At 38.5% G+C, this 13,627-nt stretch overlaps 1 protein-coding gene across 1 annotated transcript in view; it reads right to left on the bottom strand.

Moving 5' to 3' along the window:
* Positions 1–13,627, bottom strand: part of PKHD1L1 (polycystic kidney and hepatic disease 1 (autosomal recessive)-like 1) — a 129,406-nt gene that overhangs the window by 10,318 nt on the left and 105,461 nt on the right. Inside the window, exons 61-73 of the mRNA XM_018570706.1 lie at positions 13,051–13,224; positions 12,827–12,930; positions 11,155–11,281; positions 10,236–10,357; positions 9,504–9,594; positions 8,957–9,105; positions 8,747–8,869; positions 6,401–6,512; positions 4,451–4,567; positions 2,724–2,889; positions 1,715–1,947; positions 1,221–1,388; positions 132–289 (exon numbers count right to left, since the gene is read on the bottom strand). Of these exons, the coding sequence (XP_018426208.1) occupies positions 132–289; positions 1,221–1,388; positions 1,715–1,947; positions 2,724–2,889; positions 4,451–4,567; positions 6,401–6,512; positions 8,747–8,869; positions 8,957–9,105; positions 9,504–9,594; positions 10,236–10,357; positions 11,155–11,281; positions 12,827–12,930; positions 13,051–13,224 (1,844 nt within the window). The remainder of the gene's footprint in view (positions 1–131; positions 290–1,220; positions 1,389–1,714; positions 1,948–2,723; positions 2,890–4,450; positions 4,568–6,400; positions 6,513–8,746; positions 8,870–8,956; positions 9,106–9,503; positions 9,595–10,235; positions 10,358–11,154; positions 11,282–12,826; positions 12,931–13,050; positions 13,225–13,627) is intronic.

Raw genomic sequence — 13,627 nt, 5'->3', positions numbered from 1 at the left:
AAGGACAGTACCAAGGTGTAAACATAAAGGGTGAAGATCCACCAAAGAACGATGCCACTGGTCATCCTTAGCGGTGAATAAAGGATACATCATGCTTAACTGGCACATAACTCTCTTGCTGGTAAACTTACGTTGGTGTCGTCGGTGTTGAGTAGCTTAAGGCGCATTTTCTGGGGACTTGTGCTAGTGAAATAGATATCAAATGACTTGTTTGTTGCCACTATGGAATGGAACAATGAAACTCTTTTTTGACAGGTGTATCCAGAGCACCAGCCGTGGTCTTGGGGCCCTGTAAGTATAGAAAAGCATTAATCTTTTTTTATTTTTTTTAATAGTGAATTTTATTAGGTTTTCATGTATAAAACATACAAAACATACACAGTAAGGAAAAAAACAAGCATAAAGCAGTATATAGGCATTGTCAAGGTTTGTAGGGAGGGTACAGAGATGAATAAGCACCGCCGCATTCCTTGTACAGCAAAAGGGGTAGGAGAACATGTCTTCTCCAAGAAGAGTAGTGGAACAGCAAGGTAGAACGTCCGTGACTTTCGGGATGTGTGCAGTCCAAAAAGTGTGCACCCAAGGGAGGAATGCATTGGGTGACATAGGGGGTGGATTCTATATTTTATGGGCACACATGGACAGCCGTGTCAGCATCAAGAAACGTAATTTCCTTGACTAATTCCACAGCACCTAATTTGATTCCAACTTTCATTTTTTAAACTGTCATTTTCCAGGGCAATTTGTATTCTGATTGGTGGGTATGGGGAAACAATTACCGCTCTTTAGAGTTTATTTTTGTGGAATTTGGGAACCTCAGCTTTCCCCGGATCCCATGAGAAACACCAAACGTCATCAATCACACCAGAAGCTGGGGTGTAATTGGAGTATTTTTTTAAATGGAATTGTTTTCATATACTTAGCATATATATGCAGGCAGCAGTGTACTAGCTAATATGTGGATTATTTTCATGCAAAGTCCACTTTATTCTGCAAATTTAATTAATGGAAAGTAATACTGATTCACTGCTAGTGAATGATGTATGATTGCTTTATCAGGTGATAGCTTTATGATAGTGTTACCTTTTAGCTATTAGTAAGGAAATAGATAGACAGTTAAGAAAACTCTTGAAATAAAGCACACAGGGTCTGATGTATATGACAGTTCATGTATAATCACACATATATTTATTTTTATAATCTGTATAATGAAAACATACCATTAATTAGATCTATATAGCCATCTCCCAGCACGGCTACTGGGGAAAGTCGTCTAGTCTCTGTGTCTACATCCAGACTCTCAATAACAAGCATTTCATAATTCAACCCAAAGCATTTGTAGCTCTCCCAGGCTGCCATGTACACACAGGTGCCATCTCTGATGATTCCTTAACAAAAGGCAAGCAGATGGGAGCATTATTATCAGGGATACATATAAATCAGTTTGTATAATATGAAATATAACATTATTTAGAACTAAAAAGAAGGATTTGTATGAATCATTATGAATAATGTGACACCGGTGTTCAGGTGAAAGCAGCAAAAGAGGGTCACTGGCACCTCCTCCACATATGCTGAAACCAGATTTTTACCTACAGCACCACCCGCAGGTGAAATCTGGTAGTTTGCCCAGTAAAGCAACAGTACATAGGCATTTTTTAGATTAACGGATTGTAATAATTATTATTTTTTTGTGGAATATGAAAATGTTTACCTTTATATGGAGCCACCTCTGATACAGGTATCCGGCCTCCATTCAGACGGGTCAGCATCACCTTTGGAATTCTGTAATCTCCAAGTCCATGGCTCTTGTCTCCGTCCCACTGATATTCTGATTGTGGAACCACAGCACCTATTTTCCCCAGGAAGGAACCATCAAGATCCTTCAAGAGCGACTTCTTCTTTGCATCACAGTCCATGTCCACACAGTCTGAAGGGTTAGCTTTGCTATATTTGAATAATTAAATAGGTCAGAGGAACCCAAAAATATAAATGAGTATGTCTAAATGGTTTTGCACTGGACAGTACAGAGCATGTGCTGACTTCAAAGGGATAATGATAAAATGGCACCCGGTATCGCCTCCTAATGGTGACAGAGTCCCATTGACCTTCATTAGGTTGCAGCAGTAAGTAAAATGAAAAGTGAAAATACACTATTAAGAAAAATGGAGGGGGGGTAAAGTTAATCAACTAATCATGTGAAGTCCATTTAAAGGTGGTAGCTTGGTTATATTTGGAGCATGGTAGGCAGCCCCAACAGCAAGATCTGCCTGCTATAATTCTTGACGTTGACAGTTACATTATTAAGTAATTTCATTAATTAATTAGAAAATAGGAAAGAAATTTAATTTTTTGCACATTTGTCAACCGATAATAAAAAACAAAGCTGGGAAGTCTGATTTTCTTTTCTTTTTAAATAAAACAGTGCACCAAATAGAAGTCTTATATATTTAATATAAATATACATGTTATTTAGGTGACCAAATAAGGCATGAAGGTATTGTCAATTTACCTCTACATGCTGACACTGCTACATTTTAACTGGACTCCTAGACATCAACGACCTCTGGCTACAAAATGGTTAAAGAGTACACAAACCAAATGTTTTATCTCTCCAAAATCTATTAAACACTGCACTATCGGTTTTGGGTGGACTGACCCTTTATGGAACAGCAAAGCCGAACCAATATTATCAATGGATGAAATTGCTGAGTAGAACTTACGACACGTCTGGCCGATGGATGTAGACTTTCTGGTTCTCGGCACTGTCCACTAGTGTCAGTCTGGAGACCTCTATGGGGTGCTGCAAGTCTTCATTTTCGGGGTTGGTAATGAACATCACATTGCTCTCACCAGAGCACACACTTTTGTAACTCACAAATATTGTATCTGGAAATGAAATAGTACAGTTAATAAATGTTTAACAATAAAATATATCAAACACACAAGACATATTTTAAGTACATGGAAATAGTCAAGGTAACGGTAAAAAAGAACTCCAGGCTAATAATCACAAAATCAATTTACATGAATTAATCATGCATTAAAGGGACTATGTTATGGGGGAAAACTTTTAAAAGCAGCGGATATTTGGGGCTGATTTATAAATCCTCCACCCAGCATATAGCTGGGCAATTGCCGTTCGCACAGCACTACCACCACTAGATATCACTGAGGAGCATAGGATTTCCATTGTTTCTCAGCTCCATCTAGTGGTGGTAGTGTCGTGCAAATGGCATTCACTGGGCTGAAGATTTATAAATCTGCTCATTAGGGATGCACCGATATCAAGTACTGTACTCGGTACAAGTACAATTACAGATACTTTTCCAGCTCCAAGACTAGACTAGAGAAAAATTCAAAAGTTAGGAGGCAGCTGTCATTTGTAAGGAGCACACGGAGCTCCTGGGATTTGTACATCCCTGTTTTAATGTATGATTTTGTTTTTATAAATATAAATAAAGGGATGCACCGATACCATTTTTGCAAGTACAAATACTGATACTTGTCCAAGTACTTACAGATACAAGTACTAATACATGTTTGTTTATTGTCATGTGACAGTTTTTCTAAAACAATACAGACTAATGATTTCAGGACAGTGGTGGAGCACCAGAGCCTGGTCCCAGCTGCAACCACTGAAACCCTGGTAGTTCTCATGAAAATGCCAAGTATCGGCACTGGTATCTGAAAAGTATTGGTGCATCCCTACTGCTCATAACTGTTGGCCATGCTGTCATGGTTAAATTCCACTATGCCAACGCCCACTTTCCCACATTGCTATTGGCCAATAACCATGATAGACAGCCTCACTAGACAATAGGAATGTACAGGAGGCAGGAAGGGATGGGCAAGCTTCACTATTGTCAGAAAGTATGGAAGCTTTGCCTGTCAGAATTCCAAAGTTCAGCCATTGCAGATGGGTTTGGGAGGCTGTTGCAGGTATAACTGCATTATGTTTGTTTGTTTTTTTCCTTAACAGAGTCTCTCTATAAAAATTATTTTGTTAATTACCGGTAATATAAATAACTGAATCTCTACTTATACGAACTTCCTTTAATCCACTGCATAGTATCGCTCAAATTAGGAGAGGAAGGTTCAGCACTCTAAGTCAATCACAACTCTACTGGCTTGCATAGCATTGACCTCAAAAATCAGCTCCTACTCCTTCAGAATCCAAAAACAAGGAATTGGGGAGGTGGGTAGAAAGCTTGACCAAAGAAGATGGATTTTATCAACTGTTTTTTTTTCTTACAGTCACCCTTTAGAAATATGAGTGCCATTATTGTGCACAAGGAGTCTTCCTACAGTAGAAGGCAGAACATATTCATGGGACATATACGAAGACTGTGATTGAGATGCATTTGCCTGGAGTTCTAAATAAATGATAAACAACATTCATGAGAATATAGGAGCAATTATGAATGTAAGAGGTATAGGAAAAGATTACCCTCCACGGTCATTAGTCCACTGATTGCATTGTAGCTCATTAGTCCTGCATTTGGGTGCCCTGGTGCCATGTTATGAGCAGAGGCAAACGTTGGCCAGCAGATGCCGCTTCTACCACCTGGTGGAGAAAATACAACGCATATCATACCTTGTATCTATACACTTATAAATTAAGAGGGACTTCAAATTCCTACATCATATTGCACTATGCCATGTAGCATGCTTTTACTGGGATAAGTAGCTTTCACAATTATAGCCCGCAGCATCAATCGCTAGTAAATATATTATATGTACACAATTATTCTCTTGCAATATCTCTGGATATGATCCATGGTCCCTGACTGGTCATTATTTCTTTCCTATCAATGAGTGAATGATTGGAGAGTGCTGAGAATGTGCAATTCATTTTGGTGCTCGTGGATCCTAAAAATGTTTCAAGCTGATTATTCCTCTTTTTGCCACATATCTCCCTCTTCCCAAGTACAAGCAAAATGCACAAAAATGTTTACAGCACCTTACTCCTGAGCCGGACAATCAAAGTTGTACTGCCTGGGAGGTCTAGAATGCCAACAATGTCTGGTCTGCGGTAAGAGGGATCTGCGAGGCAGCCAATTAATTGCAATGGGTAGGTAAAGCCCGGGTGATACACAAACAACATCTACCCACTACAGGCAGCTCTGACTTAAGGCCCAGCATAAACTACAATGGGGTGATTACAAGACTGGTCACCCTTATTAAGGTAAGGGAGCAGCTGTGACCAGTTGAGTCCAGTTAATAATTTAGGGAAAATCTTTTTTTCTTTTCAGTTTTTGCACATGATTGAGAATTAAATGGCCTGACATCTAATGTGGCAATTATGAGGACTCCCACTCTTCCTGTTATTTTATATTACGGAAAATGCAACAGGAGGAGTTGGAATATGGAAAGGTAGATGGGAACACCCCTATCTCCCAGGGGAACAGGAAGAGTTAGGAATTAGGGCAAAGAGATCAGGCTGTTGAAGTAACCAACAAGTCTATGCCTCCCATGAGGCCACTTGTAGCGGCTGCCTCAATCAGCACTCAGGGAGGCACTGTGGGAGGTGGCACTGAGGCCGGAATGTGCATGGGTCAAAAATAGCCACTTCAGGTGGCAATAAACCTATGTGCTTCATGTCACTAAGATATTTTATAGGCCAGGGTCTGACCTTTAAACTCTACGCATTTGCCATGACTTTAAATAAATAACAAAATTATCTATTAATAGCTTTGACCTAATTTCTTCATGATTTTTTTAATTATTAAATGTTAAGCAGGCAATTGTGGTAATTTATCCAGAATTTTTATTTTGTAATGTGTGCCAATTGCAGCTACTAGGCACATCCGATCAGATTTCAGGCTAATGTAATCAAACTTGTGGATTCTAGATTTTAATTGGCTGCTTTTGGGTCACTACATTTGGAACTTTGAACTTTGGCTATTTAAAGTGCATCTAAAGAAAAAACTTTTTCCTTTTTAAGTTGTGAGGGGTTAAGACCCATGTCTGGTTTTTACTACTGTCTGGGTCCACACTAGCAAAATGTACTTTCTCTTGTTGTCCTGGTGACTATTGTCACAAAATTTTGAGTTGTCACTGGAACAGGTAAAGAGAACAAATCTTCCAATGAGGGCACTTGTTTCAGTGACAACTGTCATGTAGGGAATTTCCACTTGCTTTGGAGAGATTTCCTCTCACATCCTGTTGTGTCTATAGTACAGGAAATTAAAGGAAATCTTTTGAATGGGAAAGCAAGAAACCTGACAGGGATTTTAACAGTTCACTATTTTATCCATAATGAAAATGTTTTGGCTTCAGATATACTAAATAACCACACTTATTTTGCTAACAGAAGGCAGTTGTTAATCTGGATGAAATATATCAAGAAGACCCAAAATCCATCAATATTTTATATAGGTGTTAATTTGGAGGTTACCTGTCGGAGGTCTGCGACTGCGATGTGCTGCAGAAAGTTTGACGTTGGCATCATTATTTGTGAGAATAGCAGTGCAATCAAAATTGGGGCTGCTTCCAACAAGCAGAGATTTCTGGAAAAAGACAGAACAGTTTATTGTTAAGAGACATTAAGGTGCCATTAAATGCTACTAGGTGGTTTAAAGAAATTTAAAAAATTGCGGCATAATATTTATACAAAAAATATAAACATTTCAGGACGCTGTCTGGAGAACTGACTATATTTACGTAGGAACTTCAGTAAAATATTTAAAGTGACACTATACTCAGGAGTTAAACCTTAAAAATGCATTCAAGTACCCCAACTATTAACAGAATTGTATCTTATTTGTGTATCACTTGTTTGTAGATCCTCAAATCATCTCTGAATTGATACCACAAACATTTTAGATTAGTAAGAGTAGGGACAGAGACCACCTGACAGTGCATACCAACATGTCGGGACCAGAGGTGGATTAGCCCCTCGGACGGCCCCTATTCATGTTAAGAAAAGAGTTCAGGGGTGTGTGCCAGGTGATAGGTAAAGGGACAGGAAAAATCATCATTTGAAATAGTCATTTTAGGGGGGACTGTAATGGAAGTGGTTAAGTATGATTATGACAAAATGCCAATTGATAGATCAATTGTAATATATATGCTAATTTGCTCTCTGCTCTTTCCACCCCCCCAGATCCGAAGTATGCAGTAGAAATAGGAACCAAGTTGGCGCCTCCTCTTCAGACAACACACACAAGACGAAAGATATAAACATCTATAAACATCTTGGCAGGAAGTTATGCATAAATGGATCTAACCAATGATAAGCTAGAATATATAAACTAAAATACTTTTCTGCAATGCTACGCTCAAATATACACGTTCACCTGTTAAATAAAACCATGAAAAGCAGAACAATAAAAAGGAGAAGTGTTTTTACACTGACTGAGTTGGCGTGATTTCATTTTTATCTCCGAGGGTATACCCTGTATAATCAGGCCAGGCGGCAGATACAAGTATGGAATTTTTTATCCGATCTAAATTTTTGAGCAGGTCCAAAACACTGACACTGTCCTTCCTTCTGGAGGGTGGCTACTTTTGTTCCCCATAGCCCATGTGTTTGTTATAAAGTTGTCACTGCTCCAAGCTCACTCCCATGATAGACTACAATCTCACTTTCAGTTTACTCATTTGTATTGAGATTGTAGTCCATCACAGGAGCCAGTTTGGAGTGGTGGCTACTTTACAACACACACACAGGGACCATGGGGAACAAAAGTAGCCCCCTCCAGAAGGAAGGACAGTGTCAGCAACAATTCAGAGATGATTTGAGGATCTACAGCCAAGTGATACACAAATAAACTACATTTATGTATAACTTCTGAGTTTAGTGTCACTTTAAATTGCATTTTTTAGGGAAAATTAAAAAAAAAGTCAGGTGTTTATTGCTGTGTGTCCCCCCACTGAGAAAAGTCACCCTGTTTAATTCACTGTTTGTCCTGTGATCATTGTTATCAAGACAGAAAGTATTGGGAAATGCCACATTTTTACAGCAGTCACAGGGACAGGAATAGAGGGAAAAACATCCGATGGGACAACTGTCTGAAAATGATTTCCCCTCGCCCTATAGGTATTTCCTCTCAACAGTCTACAGAAGACAGTGAAGGAATATCTCGCCAATGGGACGCAGACATCCATAGAAACAAAGAACACAGGGATGCCCAGAATAATGTGCTATTGTTCCTTCATTGTCCAATTAGCAAATGGGCTGAACAGGGAAGAAGTACTTGAGTTTTTTGGGTTTTTTTTAGTTACCAGTAGTCACCGATCAGATGAGTAATTACTACAGTATAATTTCAGGAAAAGAAGGGTTTGATATAATCTTTACCCAAAATATCCTCATGTGAAAAAATGTGTGAATCTTAGATGAAAAAATTAATGGACCACAACATTTTTAAAGGACATTTTGGGGTGTATTAAGGATAAAGTTGTTTATTTAGTGTACTGTGTATTTATTTATTTTTTTGTGTGTGCACTTGATTGTTATTTGTGTACTGTGACTTAACATTTTTTTATAAATTTTTTCCTTTTTTAAAAATATAAAGATAAAATAATTAGGTTACCAAACTGCCATTTTTTGGCACAAGAACATTTGAAGGAGCCAAATAAACCCCTATAAACTACCAAAACTCCCAATTTATGTTTATTTTACTCCACAATTTTGCAAAAATCTCCTGCTTGTTTTTTACATTTTGGAGATATGAAAACGGAACTCATCCTAATTTTAGTAACACTTAAATACATTCCAGTATCTGATGATTGTCTTTCGTACCGAGATCTGAACAGTCTTATTGGAGATTTCGTGTGAGACTGAAGCAGGAGTGTAAATTATAGGAAGTATACCCATTCCATTATCTGCCAGCAGCACTTCAGAGATCTGGACTGAGGAGGTGGTCTACAAAACACAACATAGACATCAGGGTTTAGAGCGTGTTTCACAATAACACATGGACATTCACACAGGTGTTTACCTATAACTTACCTGGATGTAGATGCCATAATCCCAACATTTCCATAATATAAAACCTCTCACATGTGAACACACTGGAAGGCCATCTTCATTCATGAAGATACCATATAACCCACCATGAGCTTCATTGTTGTACCATTTTGGATTGGGATTAGAGAAACCTGTAAAAACAAGAGAGCCGATTCTTTAACATCTGATGATGGTTTTAAAATGCAAATCCACTGAACAAACTTTCTCTATAATGGGTGGGTCCATGAGAACATCATTTGACTGCTGCACAGTCTTAAAGACATACTGTCACCTGCTTATTCAGAGCCTCCTGTTAGCCCTCGAACCCCCCGCCCCCCAACAAAGTATAATCCCCCCATAATCCCCCACTCCCTCTCAGCCTTCCAGATTTATTAGTCTACCTTAGGTAATGATCCCACCAATCTCCCCCAGTGACCGAGTTCGGGCTTGGCAATTAGAGGTGGATCAGTGAAATGCAAATCATATTTAGCAAAATAATAATAAAGTAAATCTTTTTTTTCTATGTAAAATACAGAAATGTAATTCTTACCAGAACATGGTTCACCATTAATACGATATCCGGCACGCTCAAATCCTGCCACCACATTATTCTGCAGTACAACGTCAGTGCCCTCATGGATCTAAACATGGATGTTATTAAAAAAAACACATTTTTTTAAGCATCAAGAGAAAAAATAATATCTATCTATCTATCTATCTATCTATATCATACATATCATATTATAAGGTTCATTAGGTTAATATTAAAACTAGGATCAGTTAGTTTTAGTATACCAGGTGTCAAAAGGGGGCTCTTATCATGCATTCCTCCAAAAATTATCCAGATGGCCAGACTTGAATGATGAATTAATCAAAATAGCTTAATATATGCAAAGGATGAGCTAAAAGGAAAATAGTTTTCTGCTTGTGGCAGGTTTTAAAACTGCAGCGCCTGCACTTGCCAACGTCTCAGCCATAAAAGTGTGATTACATCAAGGAGGCAGTGGGCAACCAGTAATTGTTTGTACTCTTTTGGCACGTAAGGGTTTACACCATACTTCCCATAAAGTGTTCATTTTATCTGGACAGGCTTTATTGTTTAGACTTTTTTAAATATGGAAATATTTAATAACCAATATTTTCCAGGTTCTGCTGGGTTACTGCACATCACAGTCCTTTGAATTCTGATGTTAAACTGGCTCATGTTATATTATTGTGTAGTTATTCACTAAGGACCATAAAGGCAGCCAGCAATGAAATCAGTAAAATGCAAAATACCAACCTCTATTCCCGCATGCCACAGGATGTTATTGACCTCCTCCCTGTCTTGATATGTACCAGGCCAGACAGCAAGGGCCACAAGGTTTCCTCTCACATTCACTCGTTCTCCCATCACTCTAATTCCTGGATACACACAAACGAATCAATTTAAAAAAACATGACTGCCTATTTTGCTTAATATAATTTCCTGTTATGATTTAGATGATGCTGGCAATATGCAATAATTAGTCACCTGCCTTTCAATGTTCCTGGGGCGAAAGAGAACTTCTAGTTTAAAAAGAAAATAGAGTACTTTATATTTGTTTTACAGAGGTCTGTAATAACCCCTAAGATGAGCAATATATGTAATATACTGCAAGGCTCAAAATTTCCACTCACCTGCTCGCATTTGACGAGTGAAAATGCAGTGTAGGCGAGTAGAAATTCAGTCAGGCTTGCGGTCATGGACCGCAAACCTGACTTGTGGGAGCAGCTGCTTCTGCTGGGCTCTCTGTTCTTTCAGCCGCAGCTCTTCACTGAGCTCCAGCCAAAAACGAAGTGATTAGTAAGGTCTGCAGCAGACCTTACTAATCACCACTAGATTGAGTGTATGTAATATATGAGACATAAGAACATTTGTCACAAAAGATAAAATAGTTACGTTTGCTAAATAATATCATTTATTACATTTTACAGGTAGGGTTCTCCTAAACCCTATTCATTTTTGAAGTCCATGTATGTGTCCAAAGTTCCGAGTGGATGTGTTCAACGTGCCAAAATAAAACAGTCATGTTTTATTTTGGCATATTGAACATTTTCATGTAGTCACAGTGAGCATAAAGATCACTGATCTCTACAACTGGATCCATTTACTACTGACATCTATGGTGTCTTTACATTTATGTTTTAAATAGTAATGATAATAATAATTTGCAGTTTACCTTCTCCTACAGTGAAGTGAATAACATTGTCATGGACATCAAGTCCATTTGTATAGAAAACTCCAATCGCGGGGGAGAATCCATTATGGAAGGCACATCCCTTAACATAGGATTCATTGGAAGATACCTAAAAAAAAGCCAGAAAACATGGTTCCTGCAATAGCTAAATGGTTGTTCTTCAACAATATGTTTATTATCAAAATAGTTTAAATAATTTTCAGCAGCCATCAGAGACATATAAAGTATGAGGTAAATTCAAGGGTAACGTTCTATAAAAACATACATAGTAACATAGTAGGTGAGGTTGAATAAAGACAAAGGTCCATCCAGTTCAACCTATGTGTGTATGTGTATGTGTTTGTGTGTCTGTATATATATGGCTCTAACACTTCCCATATCCTTATAAATGCAGTGAAAGAAGAAACTCATCTTGAACATACAGTAAAAAAAACCCCCTCTCTTCTAACCTCCTGTTGCGAGCCAAAAAAAAGCCTAATAATATAGAGCTATTTCATTTAAACTGCATACTGCTGCTTCAGGCCTGTCGGGCAGTACATGGAATCAATGTCTTTTACCGAATAGTGCTTGGGGGCCATCAAAACAGGTTAACATAAGGTGGACTGACAACTTATTTTAGAAACAGAGTTGGCAAGCCTCGCATATGTATATCCTAAACATGTTTAAATGTATGTACTGTATCTGTGCTATAACCCAGTGGTTATGGATGCCCAATTGGCCAAACAACATAATAACATAGTCCTGCCCACTGCCCTAAAATGAGGAATCATTATTTTATTGATAACAAAGGTGATAAATGTAGATACCTTCTGTTTTTAAAAGGTTCTGGTGGGCGGCGGTCAGTCTTTGATTGTGATGTTATCTTTCACACATCACCAGCAAAACTGCATTGCTAAACTGTGACTTACTTTCAAGTGACACTAAACTCAGGGGTTAAATCTTAAAAAAATACCATAACTATTAACAAAAATGTTTCTTATTTGTGCATTACTCTGTAGCTGTAGATCCTCAACTCATCTCTAAATTGGTGCTGGCACTGTCCTTCCTTCTGGAGGGTGGCTCAGTGGCATCACTAGGGGGGTAACTGATAGTCATTTTGGTGTCACCCCCTCTGAAAAGTCGGGCACTCAGTCATGGACCTTGAGTCCAACAGTTGCACGAGAGAGGAGGGGACCCGGCAGCATACCTTACCCCACTGTACATCCCCACGAGTGCGTGATGATGTCACTCTCATGCGCAATGACGTCACGGTGAGGTGTCACTCGGTGACAACTGCACATGTTCAGCAATGCAGTTTTGCTGGTGATGAGTGAAAGTGAGGGGAACATAGGCAGAAATAAATCTTTTTAATGGAGCACAGGACAGCAAAAAAAAAACAACAACACAATTCTAATCCTTCCCCACTTTATCCAAATCTAGGGTTTTGGCTTGACATACAGAAATCTGTACTGAGACAAATATGTATTCTAGGTCTGGCTGCCTGTGGCTTTTATACTTTCTGAGTACCTGCCTTGCAGCCAGTAGTCAGAACTGTTTCAGATAAGTAACTTTGAAAGTACTGATTGGATAAGTGTAACAACCAGGTGATTAGTATTTAAGTCAGAACTATAGGTCACAGAGTAGCTATGTTTAGATACATGTGTAAGGAACTTACCTCTCCAAGGTTAAGGAAAGCCAAGGAATAGCGGGGGTCTATGGGGTCAGGGTAACCTTCCTGACCACTGTGGTAGAATTCAACATTCTCTATTCTTGCACTTCCTTTAAAGAGTAAAATTAAAAATGAAAGGCATGCATTATAATGTCTGTCTCTTGTGTGATAAGAGCTAGAAGGTGCAGGTCGACTATATATCAAGTGAACAGTAATTATATTTAGCGTACCTCTATATTCCATCCCATTGGCTAAAAATGTGCTGACAAGAACGCGAGCACCGAATGATTCTGTGTACCAGCCTGGGTAATCCTCCCCAATGATTTTGATGTTTCTAGTGAGCAGAGCCACATCTGCTGCCAGAGTGTAATTTCGGGTTGTGCTGGGTACTTGATAGGTGTTTGCTGCATGAAATAATACATTGTGCATAATTATCCTTGTAAAAAAACATGACTATCAAACATGACCAACATAAAACAAGACTATTAAACAGGATCCATGACCATTATATTTATTTATGTATTTATCTCTCATACTTATATAGCGCAAACATATTGTTCAAAGCTTTAACAGAGTACATAAATGCACCCAAAGGAAAGGATGTGGTCTTTGTGATTCCAGTAATGGAACAGCTAAAGTAAATGTGTAGTGAAAAGTTAAATCTGTTACAGACCACTGACTGGATTTAGTGCTTTAGCTCAAAATCTTTAGTCATTACTCAATGTTTTCTCTCCACTCATTGCCAATGAAGAAATCATGGGCAGGGCACTGGGGAAGTTTTCACCTGGGAGGCAAACACAGCCAACT

The sequence above is a fragment of the Nanorana parkeri genome, unplaced genomic scaffold, assembly GCF_000935625.1.
Source record: "Nanorana parkeri isolate BGI_ZX_2015 unplaced genomic scaffold, ASM93562v1 scaffold39, whole genome shotgun sequence".
In the NCBI taxonomy this organism is placed as follows: domain Eukaryota; kingdom Metazoa; phylum Chordata; class Amphibia; order Anura; family Dicroglossidae; genus Nanorana; species Nanorana parkeri.
Note: the sequence above shows the minus strand (reverse complement) of the source record. Positions and strands in the feature narration are given on the sequence as shown.